The sequence below is a fragment of the Protopterus annectens genome, chromosome 2.part0 (genome assembly GCF_019279795.1).
Source record: "Protopterus annectens isolate FY-2018-M chromosome 2.part0, PAN1.0, whole genome shotgun sequence".
NCBI classification, from domain to species: Eukaryota; Metazoa; Chordata; order Ceratodontiformes; family Protopteridae; genus Protopterus; species Protopterus annectens.
This window is the reverse complement of record NC_056728.1, coordinates 1,319,624,824-1,319,652,360: the sequence shown is the minus strand read 5'-3', so window position 1 is coordinate 1,319,652,360 and position 27,537 is coordinate 1,319,624,824. Positions and strand designations below refer to the sequence as shown.

At 42.2% G+C, this 27,537-nt stretch overlaps 1 protein-coding gene across 2 annotated transcripts in view; it reads right to left on the bottom strand.

The window, feature by feature from the left end:
• Positions 1–998: 998 nt before the first annotated feature.
• TMEM33 (transmembrane protein 33) overlaps positions 999–27,537 on the bottom strand; it is a 943,213-nt gene continuing 916,674 nt past the window's right edge. For both annotated transcript variants that reach the window (XM_044061509.1, XM_044061510.1), the window contains exon 7: positions 999–3,211. In XM_044061509.1, the coding sequence (XP_043917444.1) occupies positions 3,082–3,211 (130 nt within the window). In that variant the 3' untranslated portion in view covers positions 999–3,081. The remainder of the gene's footprint in view (positions 3,212–27,537) is intronic.

Below are 27,537 nucleotides of genomic sequence, written 5' to 3'. Positions count from 1 at the left end.
TGTACCTCTGAAATCTGCTTTGACTTCCACTCAGAATGTTTCATTATGTTTAAAGTTGTCTGTGCAAAAGAAGCTTCCTCTATAGGACAGTCAGGTGAAATGGAGTCCTCATCATCCAGTGGGCTGACCCTTGGTAGGATACGTCTCACACAGCTTACTTATACTGCTGCAACAATGATTTAATGATGAACATCATCTAACCATCTGCACAATAACACATTGATTCCCAACAAAATGGTACTGGCTTCTCAACAAAGACAGTCACAGAGAATTCTCGGTCAGAAACCTGCAACGATGTATGAACAGATTGTCACAGCTAAAGGTGATTACCTTTCAGGAACCTTACTAAGCAAAAGCAGTGATAACTACATGAAAGCCAGATGTAAATCTTTAGAGCTAATGGTGGACTTTGATTTGCTAGGAACTGCCTCTTGTTTCTCAACTACTTCTCTTTGGTTATCCTTAATTTTTGACATTTATGACTGCCCTTACAGTAAAATACCTGGAAATGAAGACGAAGTGTTGTCTAAAATTCAGCTATAAAGTTTCAAGCTGGAAGATGCACTTCTGAAACTAGAAAATGCAGTTCAGCTGATGGTTTTGAAACGGCAATAAAAAAAAAAAAAAAAAACACACCAGGATACACACCAACACTATCTACATCACCAGCAATGTCTATACAGGGGATACATTCTGCTAATGAATCTTCAGTGGGTGCCATCTCAAACAATATTACTTAACTGCCACAGTGACCCTCTCTGCAGAAAAATCATCTTCAAGATTCAAACAAATTACATGTTAAATGTAGTAAGTGATCATATCAATCTACTGTTGTCTTAAAAATGCACTGGTTTATGCACCCCATCTTAAATATTTAAAACACTGGATAAATCACATACAACGCAGTCTTTCATAACCATTCATTAGTCTAACATGATGGTGTTCTTCAACTACAGCTATCGATAACTAAAAGTGAGTTAACAATATTGGACAGTAAGAACCTGGGTGAATTAAAATTTATTTCTTTTTAACATATGCCACATCTGTACCTGAAGTTCACAGTTCTAGGCAAAAGGCAACTGTAAAAAAAAAAAAAAAAAAAATGATCAAGAATTTACTGAAAAAAACACGCATCAAAGATACTGTTTTAAGAGTGCTGCATTACACAGTAGCTTCAGAATGATTGGTGTACAGTGCATCTTCACCTACCCATGCATAAAAATTTTGAGGACCAAATTAATGAAACATAAAAACTGTGGAAATACATTTAAGGAAATTATACAGGACAGCATTTCAACATAGTTATGAACCTCATTTAATACTAAGCACAGTCTAAATCCAATGTCCCTGTTTTTATATAAAGCCACCTCTTACGATAAAATCACATTTTCTGTGAATCTCTTACCCAGTTCTTTCATAAACAGAAATTATATGACTATAACATTACATTTCTTTTCATCTTTAACCTTTATAAAGATTATCTAATTTTTCAAAATATGTATACTTGCATAAAATGCACTAGTTTCCCTGTGATGGAATGATCCAGATTCAAAATATTTTCTAGTACAGCTGTAGAGAACTGCTTATGTATTTTCAGTGTTGTCAGGCATATGCCTGTACTGAAAATGATAAAGTCTTTGGAAACACAATCGTCATTTCAAAACATACATTTTGCATTTCATCTTGGACCTCAAATATTTTAAATACAGTTTACAAATAGTACAGATTCCTTCAAGTCTTACAGGATGCACTCTAACAGAGTATTTTACTACCTGTTGCTATTCTTACTAACAAATAAATTCTATATATATTAACAATTATTTTAATTATGAGCAAAAAAAAAAAAAACACTACTGTTGAATCCCATGGCAAAGCAGTTTAAATTTAAGTACTTCATTGTACATTTCTGAAAGCAGTTTTTCTAAAGGCCACAACATTGTTCTACGGCTGACGCTCCTCACTGGCCGATTTTCTCTTCTCTTTAAAAGTAAAACATGTTGCAAACAAAGTTTATGTTCAGAGAAATATACTGTGTATGTGAACAACTTGCTGCGGGACATGATGGTGCCCTAAATGTACTAATGCTGTGTTGACCATGTTTACATGGTAAAACCACAAAGCACTGCTTTCTCAAAACTAAAAGACAAAAAAATCTGTACATATACTTCAGTCATTCCAGAAAGGATAAAAAGGTCAACATTTAAAAAGCACACATAATTTGCAACTCTGAATATACAAGATGTACAAATCTGATGTGAAGCAAATTTCAAAAGAAAGAAAAATTATACTTTGTCTGACACAATGTCTGAGAAACGTGGATATATAAAGTGAAATGGATAACAGGCAGCTAGACTAGGACATATGTGATTCCAGTCACGTCATTTAGTCTGAAGATATCCAATGTAATTTCTATCACTACAGCAAATGAGTGGTGGGTAAGAAATGATGTTCCACCAACTAAAGGTAAACATCTATAAACAGATTACATATGTAACAATAAGCTGCACAGGCAAATGAGAGAAGCAGTTTGTAGAACTCATGATAGTATTCTCAGAATCTGCTACATACACAAGAAAGTAGACAATTACAGAATGCAGTTTTTGAAGCAAGAAGGCTACCATAAAATACAATGCTGACACAATGTATGGGAGAATATGCAGCTCTATGAGGGGCAATGTCAATTATTAGAAGAAACGGTATGAGCATTAGCAAAAAGACTCAGTCCAACTGCTAGTTTATCTATATCAATAAATGTTACACAAATTCAAAGTTAACAGGAATAACTTCTCTGTGCCACATTATGCAAGATGAAGGATTAATTAAACAGCAGTACTTTCTAGACAGCCACAATTAAATATAGTTCATGGACCTCTGTAAAATGAAATTAAAAAACACCTTTGCTGTGCACTACACATTGTTCCTTCAGAGGGAGGGGGAAGACAGGCAACATATGCGCCTTCTACGCAACTAGAAATTCAGTGCATTGTGAAACAGTTCTGGGTCTTGAAAAATCAGAGCAGAAATAACCAACTGCTGTGAAACCTCAAAGTTTTTTTTTAATTTCTTTTGCAGTTCAATATCTTATGCAACTGTTGGTGCCAAACGACTTATAAAAGCAATGGTGCTAAGGCACAGTCTTCTGACAAGGCTAGGGCATGCAGGTTTCATAATGAGATGTTCCACAAGGATTCGTAGTTCTGAAAATAGTGTACTAAAAACAGATAAAAAAAAATGATTATGACAATATACTAAAACACAAGATTACTTTCATAAAGCACTTCTTTCACAACAATAAACTATTTAAGTGTAACACACACACATTCTTACCAAATCAACTGATTAATGAAGAGGACTATCCCTGACAAAGATTATAGTTAGGTGCATATATTTGCAACAGCGCAAGAGCAGAAATACATTTTTTTCCATTTGTTTTGATGCTGTTGTTGCTGCTGCTATAGGTATGCTGCCTGCTACTGCCAGAATGGAAAGGGAAGTACTTATGCTAGGTAATTGCATATATGTATGTGTGTGTGTGTGTGTGTGTGTGTGTGTGTAACATTTTCCTTTATTGATCTTTTTAGTTCAATATTTAGTTTGTCCAAAAATATGCATGTTCAAACATTTTGTCACTGTTTTCGGTTCAACATTAAATATGTTTGATCATACATAACAGAATCATATGCAAATACATAACCTAAATATATGTGTGCGTGTGTGTTGTAGGAGGTACAGAAGCTCTAATCTGTTCCTGATTTTCTTTTCTTACAAAACGTGTGATGCTCTGGCAAAGCAATGAGTTTTGTAGTCACTAAATGGCGACAGACATTTGAGTTTCAGACTTAACAGCCTTCAGAAAATGCATGATAATGCTAATAATTTTATTATTCTAGCAATTTTTTACATACATAAAGAAAATATCAGTTCCTGATTTTTCTCCAGTGTCCCCAATTATTGTTCATCTTTCTTCTTGATTCCTGAATAAGAAGTTTGGGAGAAGGGATGAAGTGTGTTGCATACTGTATTCTAACACTGGTGAGCTTAGAAAATAGATTCTTCTAACATTTTTTATGTATTTATTCATTCATTCACTAGCAACAAATGATTGAAGGTGATGTGTCACAGTTATACAAGTAGCTGTAACTGACAGTCACATCTGTTTGTGTGTGTGGGGGGGGTGCTCTCAGCTGTCCCTGATTTGGCAAAATGTTAAACATATATTTTTTTAATATTCTAGTCTGTTCCTCATAATGTCTGTGGTTTTACTGGCAAATCACTAAATAATGATGACAGACATCCGAGTTTCAGATTAAGCTTCAAAAAAGAATACTGATGCAATTCTGATCATTCAAGTTAGTTTCTAACTATATAAAGGCAATTTCTTACCACTGATTTTGGTCCTTTTGTCCACTGTTATTTTTTTTAGCTTTTACCTTGATTCTTGAGATAAGAGATTAAGAGATATGTATGCGTGTCTATGGAAGGCAATGTGCTGCACACTGTTTTTTCTAACACCAGTGGGCTGAGAAGCTAAATTTCACAGGGGTTATCTGTGGACGATAATTATTGTCACTGTTGTCATTTGTTCAATTAAAACAGTATTACTCTGTCTTTGCAGAAGTAGAGTCGGTTTGTGCAAATTCAGATGGAATACTTTACTGTGGCTATTTTTAAACACACTGCCATATATCTGACATTTGTACATTCAATACAGTAGCAGTGACAGATCATTATGGGGACTGTCCATGATGAAAATGACAGTCTGTGTAGGAAAGGGGATGCAGTACATCTTAAAAGTAGCAAGCTAGCCATAATCATTTTCATTTTCTATTACAGTCAAACATTCTTATCACTAAGTTCCTTTCAATCCCAGTCTAATAATGATAATTGGCAGAGTTTACATTGAATAATACTGCCATCCAACGCTGCTTGGTTCTCTGATTTAATCTTTGGAAGTGATACCTTTTGTGTGGAGTATGAATGTACTCCCTTGTCTCCGTGTGGGTTTTATCCATGTGCTTTGGATTCCTTCATCTAGACCATTACTTGTATAATATACATCTCTGGCTGACTGTACTTTTACTTTCCTCCCAAACTTAACACTGGATGGCTACGCACAGGATAACTATCCCTTTTTGGAGGGGCAGGACTTCAGGCACTATTCCCAGTCAGGATTCATATATCCTTGCATTTTTCAGTTTATTGAGGAAATGAAAATTGTGTACTTACCGTAAAGATATATCTGTGTTGTCTATTTTCATTTGGCTCAACTTGTTGGTTATCTGATCTGTGGCTGGCCATTCCAAAAGACTTCAACTGTGCAGCTCGGTTTACTCTACCCAGAACACTTTGCTCCCTCCTATCTACCTCAGATCGAGTTTGCCCCCCCACTGATATGAAACAAAGAAAACACTCTAGGATCTTTAACAGGACCGGAAGATGGAAAGGGAGAAAAACACAACAGCTCAGCCATCTGCTGCCTTGGCCCAAACAGTGGAAGGTAACGGGTAGAAGGGAGGGATGGTTGAATTATCTGGAAAAAGACAACATGGGTCTATTATTGTGGCAGGTACATAACTTTCGTATCTGATGTTGTATTTTCCACCTAGCTTCAACCTATGGGAAAGAATCCCTCACCATGGACCATCTGAGAGAGGCCCTAAGAGAGAACATTCCAGAGAACAGCGAACCAAAAGAGGGCCCAGTCCTTGAATATACATCCAATTTGTAATGGAACATAAATTTTTGAGTACCAGTCCAAGTAGCAGTAGCACAGATGTCATTAACAGAAGCTCTAGAGAAAAAGGTCATAGAAGTACTGCTCTAGTAGAATGACCTTCAGGTTTTGTCAGCAATGAATATCCTTTCAAATTATACCCAAAGAAATTTAATAAGACAGCCATTTAGACAGAGATGTGTTTGAGACTGGCTTTCCCAGGTGGGCCTTAGAAAAAGAATCAAAAAGTGCCAATTTCCTGAAGGCTTTGGTCCTGGTCCAGACAGAATTTCAGATGTTTATGAGCATCTAGACAATGTAGCAAATGTTTCCCTTTATTAGAGAAGTGCTGGAAAAACACAGATAAATGAATAAGCTGATTCAAAGTACACTTTGATGTCACCTTAGGCTAATGTTGTGGAAAAATATGTCTCAAGTTTATTCCTCACTAAATACATAACTTGTAATTTCTTCACAAATGAGTCAAATAAAATGTTTATGTAAAAGGAAAGCTGAAAAACATATCCATGCAAAGTAAATATTTTCAGACGATTTAAGTAGTAGCCTTATATTTTTAAGTGCCTTACAATTGCATTATATTAGCAAACTACAGTGTACTGACAAATAGTTGAAGGCAAAGTAAGTGCTGAATGAGTTAAGGAATGTTATGCTATGTTGGAAAGTCTGGTCTTAGAAAGTTAATCTGTTTATTCAAATACAATTCATTAACAGTTGCACTCTGGCCTTCTCAGGTTGGAGGATGAGTCTTTGCAAGGCTCTCCGAGAGATAGTATGGACTGGTACTAAATGTTACATGGTTGAAGGACAATAAATTTTAACACAGGTCGCTCATGTTTAAAATGCATATTTTTCAAGTGCTTACATGAAGCTATAAGCAAAAAGCATGAGTATTAAAAATATTTTAAAATACACAGATTTGCTAAAAGTAATGCAACATCAAAATTCTGCATGCATGCAGCTGATAAAAAAATGTATATATGTGAAGTGTTTTCTCTTTCTTCCTTGAGACTGATTCTGAATATTTTAGCAGCCAGTCCTCCCAGCACTGTTTATGGAAGTGTCATTCTTGACAGAATCAAAAGTTTGTAAAATTCTTTGTTAATTGATTTGGACTTTTGGTGCCATGACTCAGAATCCGAACTTTGTATTGTTACAGGGCAGTGTGGAACTAACTACAAGGCCCAACATAGAAAGTTATTCTGTGAGTTGCACACTGCTTTGTATGGAAGAGTCAGAGACTTGGATATCTAACTATTTATGTTGTGCAAATATGCTAGACTAGGTGGGGAAACTGACTGGGAAAAAACTTGTAGATAATTGTATTTGAAAGAGTGGAATGAGTGAATAACTGTTTTTGTTGAATGACTGAGTTTGCCATGTTTTATGTAAAGTAACAGTGGGAGGACCCCATAGGAAATAAGGAAACGTTACGTTAAATTCGTGAGTCCACAGCACGCTGGGAGATAGGTGTGTGCTATAAAATCAGACTGATGAGCCAAAAGCATGCTGGGACATAGGTGTGAATGTGTGAAAGTATCCTCAGAGGGTCAGAAAGAGTGGTCAGTTCTGGACACACTACCTAGTTGCTCCATCTTCCTGATCACACAATGCTGGAGCTGCAATTTTGAGCTTGTGATGGGATGAAAGCAAGGGGATGCTGTGGAAAAAGGCTGATCAAAACCTTTCTTCTGTCACTGCACAATGACAGAATCCCTACCCTTCCCCTTCCTGAATGGTGTGCAAACTGAAGTAGTCATTTTACTGGATTACCAGGATCCACAAGGTAAGTCTTAATAGGGGAAATATAAACAACATTAAGTAGGCAGGATCAAATCCCTGCAAAGGAAACACCTGCATATTTTACGTTATCACAACTGTGGGAAAGAAAGTTGTAAGTATTTGAATGAGTGGTTTCAGCTCACAAAAAAATGACCATAGTGAAGTATTTCCATTTAATGGGACTTGCAGGGATAAGTTAGGGAATCTGAGTGGTATTTTGGAAGAAAAGGGAAACAAAACAAGTGGGGAACAATGGGCAGTATCGTGGTATATGAAAGCCCTTAAAAGGGAAAAGGAATTAGCACTAGGACTACAGGATACTAACAAGAAGTTGTTACAGCAGGTAAGAGGATAAGAAAGTAGTAGAGATTCAAATAGGGATCACTTTATCCTGTCCTGGCAAGTTTGGAAGAAACTGGGGATGGTCAAAAAGTAGAGACTTCAAAAGAAGATGATAATCCTCCAGGAGCTACTGTAATCCCATCCCCATATGCATCGGTATGGGTGGCTCCTGTACAAGATTCAACTGTTTCAAAAACCCATGGATTTGGTCAACTGTCCATTGGATGCCAGGTCAGTGCGGCACTATTACATCTCAGCCTAGATCCCCTATTCAACCTTCAACTTCAGAACAGGCATCCGCAGTTGGAGAGGTTTCTTCTTCTTCCTCTCATTTCCAACAAATTTCTACCTCTCCAACAACAGCACTAATATTTGACACCTGTAGCTCTCCACATGTGCTCACACGACAGGACAGGACAGGACAACAGGCTGCTGCCACTGAAGATGATCTTTTGGCACCACTCAAAGAAATATTGGGGGCAAATGAGAGAGCTTGTTCATCACCCTTGGACCCCTGCATACTATTCCCAAAATGTTTCCAAATATTAGAGAAGATCTGTTAAGGTTTAAGGAGGAATTAAAAGCTATAACAGAATGTTACAAGCCTACTTTGACAGATTTAAACCAGCTACTTTGGGTAGTTACTTTGGATGAAATAAGAAAGCAGTTACTTGAAAAGGCTGGAATAACAGATTTTACTCTCACAGGGAATACACTTGTAGACAAAATGAAAGAGTTGTTAAATAAAATTAGGGAAGTGTGTCAAGTTAAGACAGATTAGTCTAAGGCACATGCAAAATAAAGGAAAAGCCTCTGCAGATTATTTCAGTCCTCTCAAAAATGTGTTTGCTCGACATTTAGAGTACCAGATCCAGAAGAACAAGCTAAGCCAGCTATTGCAGCTGCTTTTGTGTAGGGTCTGCAAGCCCCTGTACAAAATCACATAAAGCAAATGCTTTTAGTGTTAGGGAAAGGACTTGGAGTCCTTATTAAGTGCTGCAGATCACTATTCTGAGTATCAGAAAAAAACGGAAAATGGATACTGAGGATAAGCTGCTAACTTTGCAATTAAGGCAGTTATAAGCCCCAAGGGGATGAGTCAGAGGCAGGAAAAGGGGAAGAGGAGTCGCTAGGGGGTTTAGCAAAAGTGCTGCCTGAGGGGAATAGAGTATGGCTGGTTGGCAACAGTGAACTGGCAGTGCTTTTCCTTTCCCATTTGATGGATCTTGCTTCAACTGTGGTGAAGCATGACATTGGAGAGGAAAATGCCTACACAAGTGAAAAAAGAGAGTCCAAGATACCTGGACTGAATGGCAGCCGAATTATAGCAATATTGCATTTTCTCTATCTCCTCCTCCTCAAACTGGAAAAAGCCAGAAATCACAGTACAGACTATGTTGGGATAACGGAACAGAAATAAATCTTGATCCTCTGCTGTCAACAGATCAAAAGGAACCCTATATTAAGGTAGAAATAAATTCAAAGAAAATTCCTTTCCTGGTTGACAGTGGAGCCACTAGGTCTAGGTCTGGACTAAAAGTTAATTCACAAAGTCAGATACTGGTATCAAAACAAAGTAAAAGCAGTTGGGGTAACAAATGTACTGTTACATCTCCTGTCTCAGAGCCCATATACATTTTCTTTAGGACCTACTGAAGAAAGGCATTCTTTCCTTTGGAGTATTACTGCATCAGTAGAATTGCAAGGAAGAGACCCGTTATGCAAACTGGGCTGCACTATTTACTGTACACAAGAAGGGATGTATTTGGATTTCCCAACAGAATCAGAGGGGGAAGAGTTATCAGTTTTAGCACAAGCTGAAAAAACACCTGTTGAAGCTATAGCGACTGCTGAAGAACTGTTGCATTAGGTATCTGCTAAATTATGGGCTAAACATGCTAATTAAGTTGCAGAATATTTGCAGAACCAGAAAAATAAAACTGGATCCATCTAAACCTCTCCCTGGAGTTCCGCAGTATCCACTGAAACCACAGGCAGAGCAAGAAAGTAAAAAATAATTTAGTACTTACCATAACGTTCCATCTGCGTTGTCCATTTTCATTCTTTCTCAACTGATAGGTTGGGATCCGACTTGGCCATTACTAAAGCTCGTGGTAACCAAAAACTCTTCTGCTCCTTTCTTACCCATAATGCACCAACCCTAATTTACCTCAGGTCTTGTTTGCTGATTTTTCTTTTTCTTTTTTTTTTTTTTTACCAGAAAAGAGATGCTTAACATGCATAAATATAGAAGACATAAAATTACATGTGCACAACATAGGAGAAACTACATCTGCAGCTCAGTATGAAGGATAATGATGTTCCTCTAACAGCTCATTTGTCCAGAAGTTTGCGACCAGAAAGGATGGGGGTTGGTGGGCAGGAAATTGAGAAAGCATGAAAATGAACACCACAGATGGAACTTTACGGTAAGTACAGAACTTCTTTATCTGACATTGTCAATTTTCATTCTATCTTCAACTGATGGGAGAGTCCCCAGCTACCTCTAATCCTGGATGGACTCTAAGGAAGGATATTCCTGAGTACAGTTGAACTACATGATGCTCTACCCCTGGAGACCAGATCCAATTTGTAATGAGCAATAAAAGCATGGGGAGTAGCCCAAGTTGCTGCTGCACATAATGTCATCCATGGACAGTCTGTATAGGAAAACTGAAGAAGTTGCCAAGGACCTAGTTGAATGAGCTTGTACTGGTTGTGTTAAATACCATCAGTTAGCCATAAAGTTAATTTGGCAAATGTTTTTCCCAATTTCAATTCTGCAAAGGAAACAAACAATTGGTCTGGTTTTCTGATGTCTTTTGTTCTATGCAGGTAAAAATGTAATTGTCTGTGAACATCCAATAAATGTAACACGCTTATTTGCCCTTGTTTGCAAAATTAGGAAAGAATACTGGCAAGTTAATGGATTGATTGATATTAGACTCTGACACCACCTTGGGAAGGAAGGAGGCACTTGTTTATAGCATCATTCAATCCTTGTGAAAGATCAAGTATGGAGGTTTTGAAGACAATGCTTGAATCTCTGAAATTTTCTAGCACAGGTAATGGCTTCGGGCACCGCACGGCAAGAAAGACTGATGTAATGGCGTCGGCTACATGCTTTATACCCCTGACTACATGACGTCACGGAAGATGAGACAGCAACCGACTCAGGACCCAAGACTTTGATACTCAGGCTGACTGAGGGCTACTGCAAGCAGATAACCCAAATGTGATGACTGCAACAGTGAAACACGAAGAACATCCCTCAAGTATGTTATGTATTGGAGCTGAAAAAGGTTTAACATAATTTTGTTATGCCCAGTAAACAAATATTCCAATTACTTGAACAAAGTTTTTGAGTAGAACGTTTATGGAAAGATAAAAGTACCTGTTGGACAGGGAAGAGAGCATTGGTTGTCTGGGTATTAATGGAGTTGGAGAAACCACGCTGTCAGCCTGAGGTCTGATAGGTTGGGATGGATCATGCCTGTTGGGTGAGACAGGAGGTCTGCAGTTGGATCCAGAATCCAAGGTTGATGAAGTAAGTGAGGCCAAAAGTAAGGGAAACCAAATCTGTCGAGGCCAGTAAGGTGTAACCCTGACAGTTTTCTGCAGAAATTTTGGAATTACTGGGAGCGGTGTGTAAGCATGAAGTAGACCAGAGAGCCAACCGTGAAGTAGAGCATCCCTCGGTCATTCCCCCTACAGGGGGATTAGGGCAAAGTAGCTACTGCATTTGTTTAGAGGAGAAACAAAAAGATTGCAGCAAAGCTGGCCCACTGACGAAAGATCATTGCCGTCATATTCTTGTTGAGAGACCACTCGTGAGGTAGAAGAATGTACCCTCTCAGTTTGTCTATCACATTGAACTTCTCTGAAATATGCGCTGCTATGAGAAAGCAGCTGAATGCTGAATGAGACTGCCCACTGCCAAATTACAAGTGCTTCTCGACACAAGGGGTAAGATCTGGTCCCTCCTTGTTTGGTGATGTACCACACTACTGACATAGTCTGTTTGAATTGCAATAGTCCTGGAAGGGAGAGCATCTTGGAAGGCCTGCAATCCTAAAAGCACTGCTCTCATCTCTAGGACATTGATATGCAAAGTTGATCTCAGGGACCAAGTGCCTTGGACTGTTTTCTTCAAAAAATGCTCCCCCCACCCCACCTGGGAAGCATCTGTGGTCACCATGGCCTTGGGATGAATGGACAGCCTTACAGAACCTGATCTGATTGAATCCACCAACTGAGATCTCTCTTGCAAGTCAGAGTGATCTGTATTTGGGTTAACATGGATGGGTAAAGTATCAACCACTGAGTAGCTAACATCCACTGGCGAATCCTCTTATAAAATCTGTCTAAAGGTACTTGTGTTATTGCCACTGACACTGATCCTACTGATGGACCAAGTGGACTGAAATCTTCATACTGCAGATTATTTTTCTGACCTATGGTCATACAATTTGTACTCTTGATGGAGGCAGTGAAGCTATCATTGACTTTGTATTGAAAACTGCTCCCATGGTCGGGTGGTAATGGGTCAGTCGTCTAGATATGGAAAAGTACAGTTTTGTACCTACCATAAATGTAGATGTCCGATAGATATGCAACTGCAGTCATAACATATGGGTTGTCCTGCCTCAGGCAGCCCTCGGTCAGCCGGATTCCAAAGTCTGGGTCCGACGTCGGCTGATGTCGCATTTCTCTCCTACGTCAGAGTGGCTGGAGTATATAAGCATCAGCCGACGCCATTTTCTTCAGTGTTTCTTGCCCCAGATGCCAGGTGCCCTCCAAGGAAGGCTGTAATCAAATTGAAAGACAAAAACAGGATTCCAGACAAATAAGTAAGCAATAAACAGATACACCATAACAGATATCCCCAGCTAAGAGAAACAGGGATAGGAGTGGACCCAAGGCATAGAGGGGTATGGAGGGGGGGAAATTCGACTGCAGTTGCATATCTATCGGACATCTACATTTATGGATCTACATTTATGGTAGGTACAAAACTGTACTATGTCCTTCAAGAATGCAACTGCAGTCATAACATATGGGTTGAATACCATAGCTTAGCCGGGAATCAGAATAAGTAGGATACTCCTGCATATCTTCCACAGAAGATTCTGAAGCCTCTGAACACTGTTCAAAACTATCAAACTCCGGTTCCACCCTAGGCCTCTTATCAGGCGGGGGCATAGAACCCCTAATCATAGTAATCAAATCTTCTGCCATTTTAAGCATATGTTTCTTAGGTACAGAACCCGAAATGCTAGGAGAAGCCCCCACTGAAGCTGCAGTAGGCCTACCTCTCAAAGAAGTTTTGGCAACAGAAGGAGAGGCCCTAACTACCCTGGGAAGAGAGGGAAGAACAGTCACCTGAGAAGCCCCCTCAGCCTGGCCTACCTCCTGAGAAGGCACATCCTGTAAGAGTATAGTTTCTGCCTGGGACTCCATGGACACTCCTGGCAAAACCTCCGGCTCCACTGAGCCTTCTAAAGAACCGCGTCCGGGACTGCGGTTCCTCAACCCTAGGCTTCACAGTTTTATCCTTGCGCTTCTTGGAGGCCCGAGCATCCGGCGGCATTTTATAATTGCAACGCTTCCCAAACACTAACCTGGCACAGTCTAACCTCCTCTTAATAGTGCGTTTGTTAAACCTAGCACAAGGCGGCAACCAACAACGTCGTGCTCAGGCCCTAAACAAGGTATACACAAGGTATGATAATCCCTATGAGGTATCTGTTTCCCACAAGAAATACAGTTATTCACTTTTTCTGACATCCGGTAAAATACTGAGGCAAGAAAAACTAAAATGTTCCCCAGCGGTACTTAGCCAACTCTGTTTAGGTCTGAAACTCCGGTTTCGGAAATATTTCAATACGCCAACCTGCACTCGCAAAACTGCTTCTGCATCGGACCATGCGGCAAAAGACTGAGGATATGGCGTCGGTCATGCGCATTAGTACCCTGGCGTACTGACGTCAGTCTAATGCGCCCTGACCGACGTCAGCCTTATACTCTGGTATTCGGGCCGACTGGACGCGGACTATACCCAATAGTCAGGACTGCAGCAATGGAAGACGAAGAACATCAGGGATAGGAGTGGACCCAAGGCATAGAGGGGTATGGAGGGGGGGAAATTCGACTGCAGTTGCATATCTATCGGACATCTACATTTATGGATCTACATTTATGGTAGGTACAAAACTGTACTATGTCCTTCAAGAATGCAACTGCAGTCATAACATATGGGTTGAATACCATAGCTTAGCCGGGGGAGGAGGAATGCTCTAGGAAAGAGATGGTGTGGCAATCAAACCCTGCAGGACTGCCAAAGCAAAGCCTGCTCTGGATCTGGAGTATAAAGGGAGATTGTAGTGTTTGGAGAATGTATGCACGGAGCTCCACGTAGCAGCTTCTAGAATGTCTTTTGTAGGCACCCCTCTTAAGAATGCTGTAGAGGTGGCTGTAGCTCTGGTGGAGTGTGGTCTGACATTGGCTGGAACATTCTTCCCATGGAAGGAATAACAAAATCTGATGCAATGTCCAATCCATTTTGAAATAGTCTGTTTGGAAATTGCTTTTCCTTGTACTCAGGGGCGTAAGCTACAAAAAGCTGATCAGACTTCCTACTGGTCTTGGTTCTGTCCAGGCAGTAACAAAATTGTCTGTGAATGTCCAAGGTATGCAACAGTCTTTCCCCTTTGCTCTCAGGATTGGGGAAGAAAGTAGGCAGGTGAATAGCTTGATTTAAAGAAACCCTAGATACCACCTTTGGCATAAAGGTAGGGTTGGTTCTTAAGGAGACCCTGTCTCTGTGAAAGATTATGAACTGTGGTATTGCCATTAGGGCCTGTAGTTCCGAAACCCTTCTTGCTGAGGTAATTACCAACAGGAAAGCTGTCTTCCATGAGAGAAATTGTAAGTCCACTGAAGCTGCTGGCTCAAAGGGAGGTAGAGTCAGTTTTTCTAGGACAAAGTTGAGGTCCCAAGCTGGCACTGGAGCCTTTCTTGGTGGCTTAATGTTCTTGATCCCCCTGAGGAATTGCCTTAACAAAGGATGTGAAAACACAGGCGGATCAGTGTTGCATCTTGCTGAAATAGCTGAAGCATGTATCTTTATGGAAGAATATGAGAGTCCATTCTGTAGCATATCTGCCAAATATTCCAGGATGAGTGGGATGTTCAATAATGATGCATCATGTCCCTTGCTGGTATTCCAAATGCTGAATCTCTTCCATTTTGCTAAGTAAACCTTTCTGGTGGATGGTCTTCGAGCTTCTGTTAATATCCGCTGAACTTCCTTGGAGAGAGAGAGATTGAGGTTATTCATGGGATCTCCCAGGCTGTTAGCTGCAGCGTCTGAAGGTTTGGATGCACTGTTTTGAAGTTGTGTTGAGTCAAAAGTAGGGGCCATTGGGGCAGGGCCCACTTTTTGTTGTGACAAATGTTCCGTAGTAGTGGATACCAGTGTTGTCTTGGCCAGTCTGGAGCTATTAGGATCCCCTTGGGCCTCTCTGCTTTGATCTTTAGTAATACTGTGGTCATCAGTGGCAGAGGTGGGAATGCATAGATTTTTAGGAAGTTCCAGTTGAATGAAAGAGCATCTATTTTTCAAGCTTGTGGATGGTATGTCCTTGAACAGAATTTTTGTAGATGATGGTTGAGGTGGGAGGCAAATAGGTCTACTTCTGGCCTGCCCCATGTCGAGGTGAGTTGTGTGAAGATTTTCGGATGTAACCTCCACTCGTGTGGATCTATGAAATTCCTGCTTAGGCTGTCCGCCAGCACATTGTCTTTGCCTGGAACAAACTGGGATTGCAACTGTATGTTTAGGCTCAGTGATTTTTCCCAAAGATTCATTGTCAGTCTGCAAAGGGGGTAAGAATGGGTGCCCCCTTGCTTGTTTATGTACCACATCACAGTGGTGTTGTCTGTCCGTATCAGTAGATGGCCTTGCTGAAGTTGTTGTTGAAAGGCCTCGATGGCATGCATTACTGCCAGCATTTCCTTGGTTTATATGCAGATGTGTTTCCTTTGGAGACCATTGTCCTTGTATACATCTGCCCTCCATGTGCGCCCCCCATCCAAGGTCTGAGGCGTCTGTGGTCATGGTCTGTGTTATCTGAGGTTTTTTGAATGACATACCTGTGTTTGCCTGGCTTGCCGAGGCCCACCATAGGAATTCCTTTTGTAGGCATGGAATGAGCGGTATGGTTGTCTCTAGGTTGTTGCTGTGCTGAGACCATAGGCTTTTTAGGTACCATTGAAGCTTTCTCATGTGTAGTCTTGCTAATGGAACCAGGAGAATGCAGGATGCCATGTAACCCAGGGCCTGTAGGAATCTCCTTGCAGTCATCTGGGTGAGTTTTGCCAAACCTTTGAAATAATGAGTTAACTTCTCTTTCTTGTCTTCTGTCAGGTAAGCCATTTGAGAGGCTGTGTCTAGATTGGCTCCTAAGAAGGTTATTTGCTGGGATGGCTGAAGTCTTGACTTTTGGAAGTTGACTGTGTATCCCAGAGCCTGTAGCAATTGTATGACATAGTTCAAGTTTTTTGTCAAAATCAATTTGTCGTCCGCTTGTATGAGGCAGTCGGCCAGGTACGGGTAAATTTGGATCCCCTGGAGCCTGCAATGAGCAATTACTGAAGCCAGGCATTTTGTAAATACTCTGGGCGCAGTAGATAAGCCAAATGGCAATGCTGAGAATTGATAATGCTCTGGCCCTGTAAGAAATCTGAGGTATCTTCTGCAGCTGTGTCTGATAGGGACATGCAGGTGTGCCTCCTTGAGGTCCAGAGTAATCAGCCAAGACCCCTTGCCCAGCATGGGAAGGAGTTGCTGTAGAGTCAGCATTTTGAACTTTGGTACTATGAGAAAAGTGTTTAATGTGGACAAATCCAGTATTGGTCTCCACTGAGTTTCTTTTCTTGGAACAAGGAACAGTCTTGAGTAAAACCCCTGGCCTTGTTCTTGTTGTGGAACTCTTTCTATTGCTTTGATCTGAGCAAGCAGAGAAATTTGCTTGATAGCCTCTGCCCTCTGGTTTTGTGGTAGGTTTGGCATGCCTTGTTTTCTTGGCAAGGTATGAAAGTGGAACCTGTAACCTTGGTCTATAATGTCCAAAATCCATTTGTCCTTTGTCAATCTGTGCCAATTGTCTGAAAACAGAGATAATTTTCCGCCCAAGGGAGCTTCTATTTGCTCCTTGGTCAGCGGAAGTAGAGGAAAGTCATTGAGATTGTCCCTGTGGGGCAGGGGAGACCCCTGTGTCACTTCTTTGGTTTGCTGGCTGCCATTGTCGTCCCCTGTAAGAACCTCTGTATTGTCCTCTTCCTCGGCCACGCCTGTTTTTACCCCTTTGAAATCTTTCAGGATTAGGAAAGGACCTTTTAGAAGGCCAATTCCTGCTGAATCTGGGTGGCTGAACCTGGAGGAAATCTTTGACCGTCTGAACTGATTTTGCTTTTTCCTCGATGGACTAACACATCTTTAGCATTAGCACCAAAAAGCTTGTTCTTTTCCAAAGGTGCATCAAGAAGTTTTGCCTTAACATGATCTGGTAGAGGTTGTTCTTTTAACCATGCATGTCTATGAATGACCTCCCCTGTCATAGCTGCCCTACATGAAGCTTCCAATGCATCATATCCACACTGCAGAAAGTGATTGCTGACTTGCTGAGAATTATGTACAGCTTCCAGCAAAGACTTCCTGTCTAAAGGTTCAGGAGAGGCCAATGTTTTCTGTAAATCATCTAACAGGTAATCCTGATATTGAAACATATGAAAGAGGCAATTCAGAGCTCTCATAGATAAAGTAGTGGAGGTGTAGACCTTTTTCCCCCATCTCTCTAATGACCTAGCTTCCCTGTTGGAAGGCAAAGGATTTTTGGAGGTGGATGCAGAAACCCCTTTAGGTCCCTGAGAAATAGTTTCTAAATCAACAGCATGGGCCCTAAAGAAATGAATGTGTTTCTGGGACCCTGTAATATCTGTCTGGCTTGGCTGGAGCAGGAGGGAGAGTATCCGGGGTAACACTGGAGTCAGAGTATAGGTCATCCAAAACATCAAGCACAGGAGGTATAGCCAGGGGTCTGTGTTGGGGTTTTTTAAGGAAGGTTCTTAGGCGCTTTCTGGAATCAGAATATTCCTGGCCTTGCCACTTAAAATGTTCCCTCATGGTATGCAGAACTTCCCCAAAACAAATATCCTCAGGAGGGGAGGCCGAGGGGATGGAATCCTCCGCATCCGAGTCCTCATAAGTCTGGAAGAGCTCTTCCTGGCCATCGGAGTGAACAGAGCTCTCAGAATCTTCATCTGAAGGGATAGGGTCAGAGGGTTCAACCCGGGGCCTCTTATCAGAAGGAGGCTGGGATCCTCTCTCAGGATGGGCCTGTGAACCTCTAATCATGGAAATTAAGTCTGCGGCCATAGTCATGATTTGTGTCTCAGGAGTAGGCTGAGGTAAGGCTTTAGCAGTAAGGTGCTTGGTCTTGCTGGCTGCCTTTGCACGTGTGTAGGCCTTAATAGACATGGCCATAGGAGGCCTAGCAGCTCCACGTGCAGGAGTGACCTTATCTACAGCAATGGTCTCGGGCATTTCCTCGGTTTCAGTATCCGGAGGAAAATCTATAACTGGCGTCGGTGTGGCCTCCGGTATCGGAGGTATCGGTAATGCGGTGTCTTCGGTTCGGAGCGGTGAAATAACCGTCTCAGGGGGAACCGGAGCACTCGCGGTAGGTTTAGGCGTGGAGTCGGTGGAAGACGTGGGCCGGGGATGTCGGTCCCGGTCTTTTCGTTTCTTGGAAGTCTGCGATGTCGGAAGTTCCGACGGCATTGTATAAGCAAAATTATTGCCGAAAAAGTCTTCAGCGAACTCCGCCCGGCGCCTGAGAATGCGCTTATTGAAGCGAGCACAGGCGACACAAGCCAAGACGTCGTGGTCTGGGCCAAGACAAGGAAGACAGTAAGAGTGGAAATCCTTATGAGGTATTTGTTTACCACAAGACAGACAATTGTTAACTTTTTCAGTAATTTCTGACATCGGCTGAGGCAAGAAAAGGTCCCCAATGGGGTACTTAGCTTTTTTGATGACTTTGGATTCGAAGAATACAGGAGCTGACCGACCGGCACTTGCGAACTGCTTCTGCTTCGGGCACCACGTGGCAAGAAAGACTGAAGAAAATGGCATTGACTGATGCTTATATACTCCAGCCGCTCTGACGTCGGAGAGAAATGCGACATCAGCCGACGTCGGACCCAGACTTTGGAATCCGGCCGACCGAGGGCTGCCTGAGGCAGGACAACCCATATGTTATGACTGCAGTTGCATTCTTGAAGGACATCACCTGGAATTCCTGCAGTCTCAAGTGAGCTGCTACTACTACCGTGTATTTGGTGAACGCCCCGGGGGCTGTAGTGAGACCAAACGGCAGAACTCTGAACTGGTAGTGACTGGCACCCAGGCAGAAGTTTAAGTACCTTCTGGATCATCCGTTCATCTTTATTAGTCTAGATAAATGTGTAAAACAACCTTTAAAGCAGGAAAACTGCAGCACCAAGAAAACATCAGTTTGGGACAAGAATGTGGTAAAAAAAACTTGAGCAAGAGGGTGTGCATAAATATTTGGGAAATGATGAAGGATCAACAATAAAACATGAACAAATGTGAATTAAACTTAGTAAGGAATACTTTAGAAGACTTAAATTAATCCTGAAAACAGCATTGACATCTAGGAACAAAATTCAAGCTATAAACCAATTTGCTCTTCATGTTCTAATTTACAGTTTTAGAGTGAGACTGACTGGATCCAAAAGGTGCTGCATAAATTAGACATGAAAACAAGAAGGATGCTTCCTGCTCACCAAATAAGTTATAAAAGATCAGTGCATACCAAGATTATATATTCCCCATTCCGAAGGCGGGGTGGGCCTCCTCCTTGAAACAGATTACATGTATAGATCTGCAATTGTAGGACTGCACACATCTGCTTACCTCACAAGACCCAAACATAGTGAAAGTTTTGAAACGTGAGGAAAATAAATCTTAAGATGACTTCCCTGCTTAATCTAGCAGAAGCATATTAGTGTCAAGCAGGAATGGAAATCAAACCAGAAATAGATAAAAATCATGCAGCAACTGAATGTGCCAAAAAATGAAAGAATATAACTTAAAGGACCACATGAGAAGGCAAGAAATGTGGAAAATACATAAATATAGTTGCAAGTATAGAAAACTTCTGGAAGAACCTCATGTTGAGCAGGATCGAACGCAGGAATGGTTAAGGAGAAGCAAAAGGTTAATATTAGCGGCCCAAGATAGTGGGCTACATACATGTTGGTTTACAAAAGTCCATTGAACATGTGGAGAAAACAGTAAGATGTTATGTAGTCCTATCTCACCGTAATTCTTGCTGGATGGGTTTGGAGCCGAACCTCGGCTCTGACTCGGACGATACTAAAGCTTGAGAGCTTTTACTGGCTCAAGGCTATCCCCTATCCCATGGTGCACCATGGCAATTCCCCAGATCTCATTTGCTGCGAAAGCTTTGAGGTTGTCTTCTTACTGGCTCATTGGTCAAGTGAAACATTTTGATATTTTTTGACTATATTTCTTCCTTTTTCTCATTAATAGTTGTGACTGTCGTGAGTGTTTGCTTCCTCTGTCCCTTTCTTTAAGGATTGTATGTTTTAGTTAGAGGGCCTTTCCTCTCTGTGTGCTAGTTTTTTCTCCTTCTCCTTCTAATAAAAAAAATATATATACATCTTCTTATACTTGTACTGTTATTGTATTTGTTTCTTTCCTTCTCAAAGCAAAATGTCTTATGACTTTAAAAAATGTGATAAATGTTCTCAGAAAATGTCATTGACTGACAGTCACATCAATTGCGTGTACCGTCTTGGAGAGGCTCATTTGCAAGAACCCTGTACCTTCTGTCGTGTTCAGCACCAGGGCTCTTAATGAACGCAAAAGAAAACTCATCGATAGGGGTCTTTTGACAAGTTCCTTCCAAGAACAGCTGGAACAAGGTCAGACAGTTTCTAAGAGTCATAAAAGGAAATCTCCATTGGCTCCTGTTTCGGAACCGAAAAAAAAATCAAAAGCGACTGAGCCGAAGAGTCCTGGCTCCTATTCTGCTTTTTCGGTCTTGGTGCCGTCTGTTTCATCGGCTCCGAGACAATCATCTCTATCGAGACATTCACCGATCTTGGAACCAGTTTCACCAACTTTAAGATCTCCTATTTTGGAAAGGAGGAGAGCACCATCTATCTCCACCCGTTCCTCTGGACACTATCTGATGAGGATTTAGAGCGGATGATGAAGAGACTGCTCTGTGACCCAGCGCTGACAAAAGTTTTAGCTCCTCCAGACCTAAAGACTTCAGATCCGTCCCATCCTCAGTCTACTGTTCCTCCTCCGACTGCTTCGCTCTCGGAGTCTAATGTTTCAGGTCATTTAGTGCTGGAACCCTCTGTTCCGAGAACTCTTCCTTGGAACCGATAACTCTAACTGCATCAGCTCAGCTGGAGCCGAGGGGTCTGGGAGCCGACGTTCTTGGGTCGACTCCGGAAGGGATAGTCACCCCGGGTTTTCTTCGGATCCAACTCTCCCTCTCGGTGTTTCAGCTCGTGTGAGCTCGACTCCCATGTCCGCTTTGGAGCCTGTTCCTCCAGTTCAGAGTCGACCATCCATTTCCTCGGAGCGGAGGTCTTCTTCAAAGCAGGGTGGTAAGGCTTTCGAGGTGATAGAGCTTTGTCAACTACTAGAGCCCTGCCATTGGACCCGATGTCCCCTTCAGCAGCAGGCTGCAGCCTCTTCTCCCCCACCTGCCCCTAAGCGTAGGGAACCAGAGTCCCAAGAAACCCCCATAGGTGGTGTCCCCTCTTCCGAAACCTCCTCAGATTACCCCACTGGAGAGGACCCTAGGAAGAGAGTCTGCAAGAGGAGGCATATTGACTCACCAGAGTCTGTCACTTCTGACATGGATTTGGATGAGTCAGAAGGGTCCTCATGATCCCCCTCTGAGGATGTCTCTTTTGCGGACATCCTAGAAATCCTTAGACAGAGGGGTGATTGGAAGACCTCTAACCCTACTGAGGATGAATCAGTGTATCTTAAGGCTTTTGGTTCCTGACCTTCCACCTCCTGGGTGACACCACCATATGACCAACTGTTAGGATTCATATCTAGGAAAGCTTGGACCTGTCCAGACACAGTGGAGCCTGCCCGAGAGGCCTAATAAATTTATTACTGCTCCAGAAGACAAAATCTTTCTAACCAAGGGAGTACCTGTGGATGCTATGGTGGTAGCAGCAGCCACAAAGAAGGAGTTATCTGAGACATCCTCAAATATCCATCCTCCTAATAAAGAGTCTAGCACGATGGATAGGTACGGAAAGCGTTCCTTTTCTTCAGCGGTCGTTACCTTACGATTGCTGAATTATCTGTCCCATTTTACCAGGCTTCAAAGGGATCTCCTAAAGGAGTTGGGGAAAAAACCTTCAGGGTTCTGTAGCTTCGGGATCCGCTGACAAGGTATTTTCGCAGCTCTCCACCCTTACCTCTATTGCTAACTCCTCCATACGGCTGATTTCTTATGCAGCTGATGGAGTGAGCAGGGCGGTTGTAGCAGGGATCTCTCTCAGGAGACATTCCTGGATGCGTCTATGCAATTTTACAGAATCCTTTAAGTCTTCCTTTACCAATGTCCCCTTTGATGGTTCATCCCTTTTTGGACCTACGGTAAAGAGACTTTGACCAGGTGCGAGCAGGAAGGGAAAACCTTATCTGCTGTTGGAGTCCGTTTCTCCCCTCCTTCCAGACCCTATCCCAAGGGTCAAACAGGAGGGAAAAATGTGGTTCCGTAAATACAAAAAGGTTTCCCTCAAGCACAAAGTCAAACCTCCCCTAGAGGCAAAGGGTGAGGTTATAATGAAAGGCGAGGGGGTCCGCAACACCAGGGTGATCGACCCTTTCATTACCCTTGATGCATTGCCCAACTGTCTGTCTCGGGAGGCAGTCGGGGGTCATCTTTTACAGTACCCAAGCACCTGGCTACAAATTTCTCACGATCAATGGGTACAAAATATAATTTCCAGAGGTTACCTCATTCCCTTTGTTTCTGATCCCCTACAAATGGGTCTTTACCAGGTGTACCACCCAATCAAACAGATGGTGCAACATTAGAGGTTATCTCGTTGCTGCAAAAAAGTCATCCAATAAGTCCCCACAGAGCAAATAGGATCCGGAACTTACGATTCTTTTTAGTTCCAAAAGAGACTGGGGACAGGAGATCAATCCTAGATCTCAGCAAGCTAAACAAGACTGAAAAAAAAATTGAAGTTCCGTATGATCACGCTGCAGTCAATTTTTCCATTTACCGGAAAAGACAATTGAATGTGCTCCATAGATCTTCAGGACGCGTACCACCATATCAAAATGGACAGGCGCTCCAGAAGACATCTACGCTTTCGGCTGGGAGCCAGTTATTTTCAATTTTGAACACTGCCCTTTGGCCTCACTACAGCCCCCAGTGTTCACCAAATGTATGGCGGTGGTCATGGCTCACCTGAGACGTCAGGGATTTTGGGTATTTCTGTACTTAGACGACTGGCTCCTCACTGCTACCACCAAGCACCAACTAATCCGAGGCAAGGATGAGACTATCCTTGTGCGCCAGATTAAAAATGACAGTAAATATAAAAAATCCACCTTATCTCCATCACAGTGTATTGTCTTCTTAGGCTCAGACATAGACTCAACCACCATGACAGAAAAACTGACACCAGAAAGGATAGAATCATTGCACAACCAAGTCAGATTCTTGCTGACCAAAGACAAAGTACAGGCCAGGATAGTTCTTCAAGTTCTAGGGACTATGGCGTCCACCACTGTTTTAGTTTCCCTAGCCCGTCTATACATGAGAGTGCTTCAGTGGCTACTATTTGTCCAGTGGACAATGCAGGATCTACCCCTGTCCCACTAAATACTCATTACAAACTCCTGAAAGAAGGATCTAACATGGTGGTTACATACAGATCAGCTTTATCTAGGTCGCCCCCTTTTCCCTCAACAAAATGCAGTCTTGACCATGGACGATTCCCAGATAGGGTGGGGGGGCATTATCTGGGAATGATGGTCCAAGGTATCTGGCAGGATCATGAGAACCACATCCACATAAATGTTCTGGAGATGAGAGCAGTGCTATACACGTTGCAAGCACTTCGCAGTTCTCTTCAATTAGACAACATGTCAGTAGTGCAGTACATAAACAAGCAAGGGGGAACCAAGTCTTACCCACTTTGTCGAGAGGCACAAAGAGTATGGAAATGGGCAATGGACTCTCATCATTTTCTGGCAGCAACGCACATTTTGGGGAAGTCCAATGCGATAGCAGACAAACTGAGTCGAGCAATTCTGATGCCTCAAAGAGTGGTCCATGAAAACGGAAGTTGCAGAAGACATTTTCCATAAATGGGGCCACCTTTGCTGCGATCTATTCATCACGTACATGAACGCCAAATGCAGTAACTACTTTGCTCTCATTCCCCATCTGGGGATGTCACCCAGGGATGCTCTAGTCGACAATTGACCTCCGGGTCTTCTTTATGCTTTTCCACCCTTTCCTCTCAAACCCAAAGTGATGCAGAAAGCAAAACTGTGATCCTCATTGCTCCTTACTGGCCTCACCAAGTCTGGTTCCCCTTCCTGTGGCCTTATCTCTTGGAGGAACCGTGGATTCTGGAACCATCTTCAGACCTCCTGATTCACCAATCGGGACAGTTCCATCCTACCATCCAAACCGTGAAATTGACAACATGGCTGCTCCAGTTCCAAGAATAACCAGGTGTATGTTCCTTTCTCCTACTGTTAAACACATACTCATTTCTTCCCACAAACCTTCCACCAGGAAATTATACTCCAGCAAATGGAAAAGGCTTTCCATTTGGGAGGCTAAGCAAGGCATAGATGCCTACTCAGCCCCCATAGAGTCTATTCTGTCCTTCCTCGCATCTATTTTTCAAGAAGGAGCTGCAGCTGCTACCATTAGAGTTCAGTTGGCTGCCATCTCAAATTATCATTTTGGGAACATGGGAAATTCTATTATGTCCCACTCTTTATGTAAAACCTTTTTGAAAGGAGTCCTCCTTCTCAGACCTCCAATCAGGCAACCCCCGGAGCCCTGGGACTTAAACTTAGCTCTGACCTCATTGATTTCTCCACCATTTGAACAGTCTTCTTCATCCGACTTGAAATTGCTGTCTTGGAAGACATTCTTCTTAGTAGCTATAGCATCTGCTAGGAGGGTTTCAGAATTGCAAGTTCTGACCATTCAACCCCCATATATTATATTCCATAAGGACAGAGTCTCCTTAAAAACTAATCCTTCTTTCCTCCCTAAAGTAGGTAGAACATAATCTAAACACAACTACTGAATTTCCAGTATTCTTCCCCAATTACAGTAATAAATCAGTATACAGACTGCATCAACTAGATGTCCATAGAATTCTCCTATTTTACTTGCACAGGACTAAAAATTTCAGGAAATCGATCAACTGTTTGTTTCTTTCTCAGACAAAAAAAAAGGCTTGCCAGTTTCCAAAGTAACTCTGTCTAAATGGCTTTCAGACTGCATTTCATTTTCTTACAAAAGTGTTGGGAAACAATTGCCTGCTAAGGTAAGAGGCCATCAACTAGTGCAGTATTAGCTTCATATGCCTTCAAATCCAAACTTCCAATTGATACCATTTGTGCAGAAACTACATGGGCAAGACCTCATACCTTTGTCACTCATTACAAATTAGATTTGGCCTCCCGGGACAGGTCATCCTTTGGGTTCACTGTTGCTAAAGAGTCTCTTTGCTTGAGCCATCCAGGGTAAAGGTGCTGGGGACGCTGTTCCATCCAGCAAGAATTACAGTGAGATAGGACTATGTAACATTAAGAAGTTATGTACTTACCATAACGTTCCATGTTTGTAGTCCATCTCGCCTACATTCTTGCGACCCACCCTCCTTTCCCCTTCTGGTATCCTGGAGGAACTGGTGGACTATCCAGTATGCTATCTGACCTTGTTATAGTTGTCTGTCCACATGCCACGGATAGTAAAACAAAATGCTTTTGTTATATGTACATAGTTATTGATAGTATAGTCACTATTATGTATTTATTTACTTTCTTGCAAACAAGATCTGGGGAATTGTGATGCACCATGGGATAGGGGATAGCCTCGAGCCAGTAAAAGCTCTCGAGCTTTAGTATTGGCCGAGTTGGAGCCGAAGTTCTGCTGTGAACCCATCCAGCATGAATGAAGGCGAGATGGACTACAAACAAGGAACGTTACGGTAAGTACATAACTTATTTTGTACAGCAGAATTGAAAACAGTTGCACACCTCATTGCTGGTTATGACATACTAATGCCACAAGGGCTGTATACTGAAAGGCATAATAATGTGGCACTGAGGATTGTGCAAATATTATGGTACTGAAGTGGCTGAAAAAAAGGGGAGGTTTTTGGCAGAGTGTAGTTGCTACAGCCTTAGGTCCTGGGAGAGGGATCTGCAAAGGAAGCAAGGTGCTAAATGGTGATGTGATGTGTCCGGTACCCTGTAGTACCGGGCTTGGCGGGGCGGGCGGGTAGGAATCAGGAGCAATACACAAGCATCATTATTAAATGCATCATCTACAACAGAAAGAACTGGAGGTATAGCTAGGAGGCCTGGTAAATGCAAAAAGGTTCAAGCCTTTTCTTTTCTGGAGTCTGAAAATCTTGGCCCTGCCACTGAAATTGTTGTTCATGCAAGGCAAGGTTTCCAAAGGAAAATTCAAGAAGGGAGAGGAGGCAGAAATGGACTCTCTTCAAGCACATCAGGAGAGAAAAGGAGAAAAGGAGCCTCTGGAGGGTCTGTATTATTGAGATCATCAGAGGAATCATCTGTGGAAACTGGAAACAGGGGCTCCTGCCTAGGCCTCTTCTCTCTGGGTGGGGGAGGAGGCCCTGTCTGGGTGAGTTGGGATCCCGGATTAAAATAGAGAGAGACTAATCCCTAAGGGAAAGGGAACTGGAGCTGGCTCTGAGAGGGGGGGGTGAGAAAGGGGCAAGGACTGTGCATGCATCCTTAATCACTGGAAACATGAGCCACAAAGTATCACAGAAAATGAAGTCTACATCACATGGGATCACCCATTAGCAACAGTTCAAAAAGACAGATGCTGGAAAACCGGTTACAGAAGTCCATGAAAAGAAGACAAAAGCAGCAATGATCACTGGAGTTGCCACACCCAGTGACTACAGTGTCTTGCATACAGACACACAAAGTCATAAAATATCAGGATTTGCAGGCAGAAACGAGAGCAATGTGGAAGAAAGATACCCAGACACTTCCAATAGTAGTAGGAGCAACCAGTCTTATAAAAAAGAATCTACAAATGTATTTAGACATGTTACCAATACATGTAACCCCATAAAACTGCAGGAGTCATTACTGGGCACACTGCGGGTGCTGCGAAGAGCACTTCTGGCTGACAAAGATTGAAACAATACTAATTTCATGAATTTTAATCATACTTTGGACTTGGGAATGGGATTCATTCCAGTCATGGTATTAGAAAAGTGCAGTTGTGTACACTTACCATAAATGTAGATGTTCGAGTGTATTCAGTTGCAGTCATCAC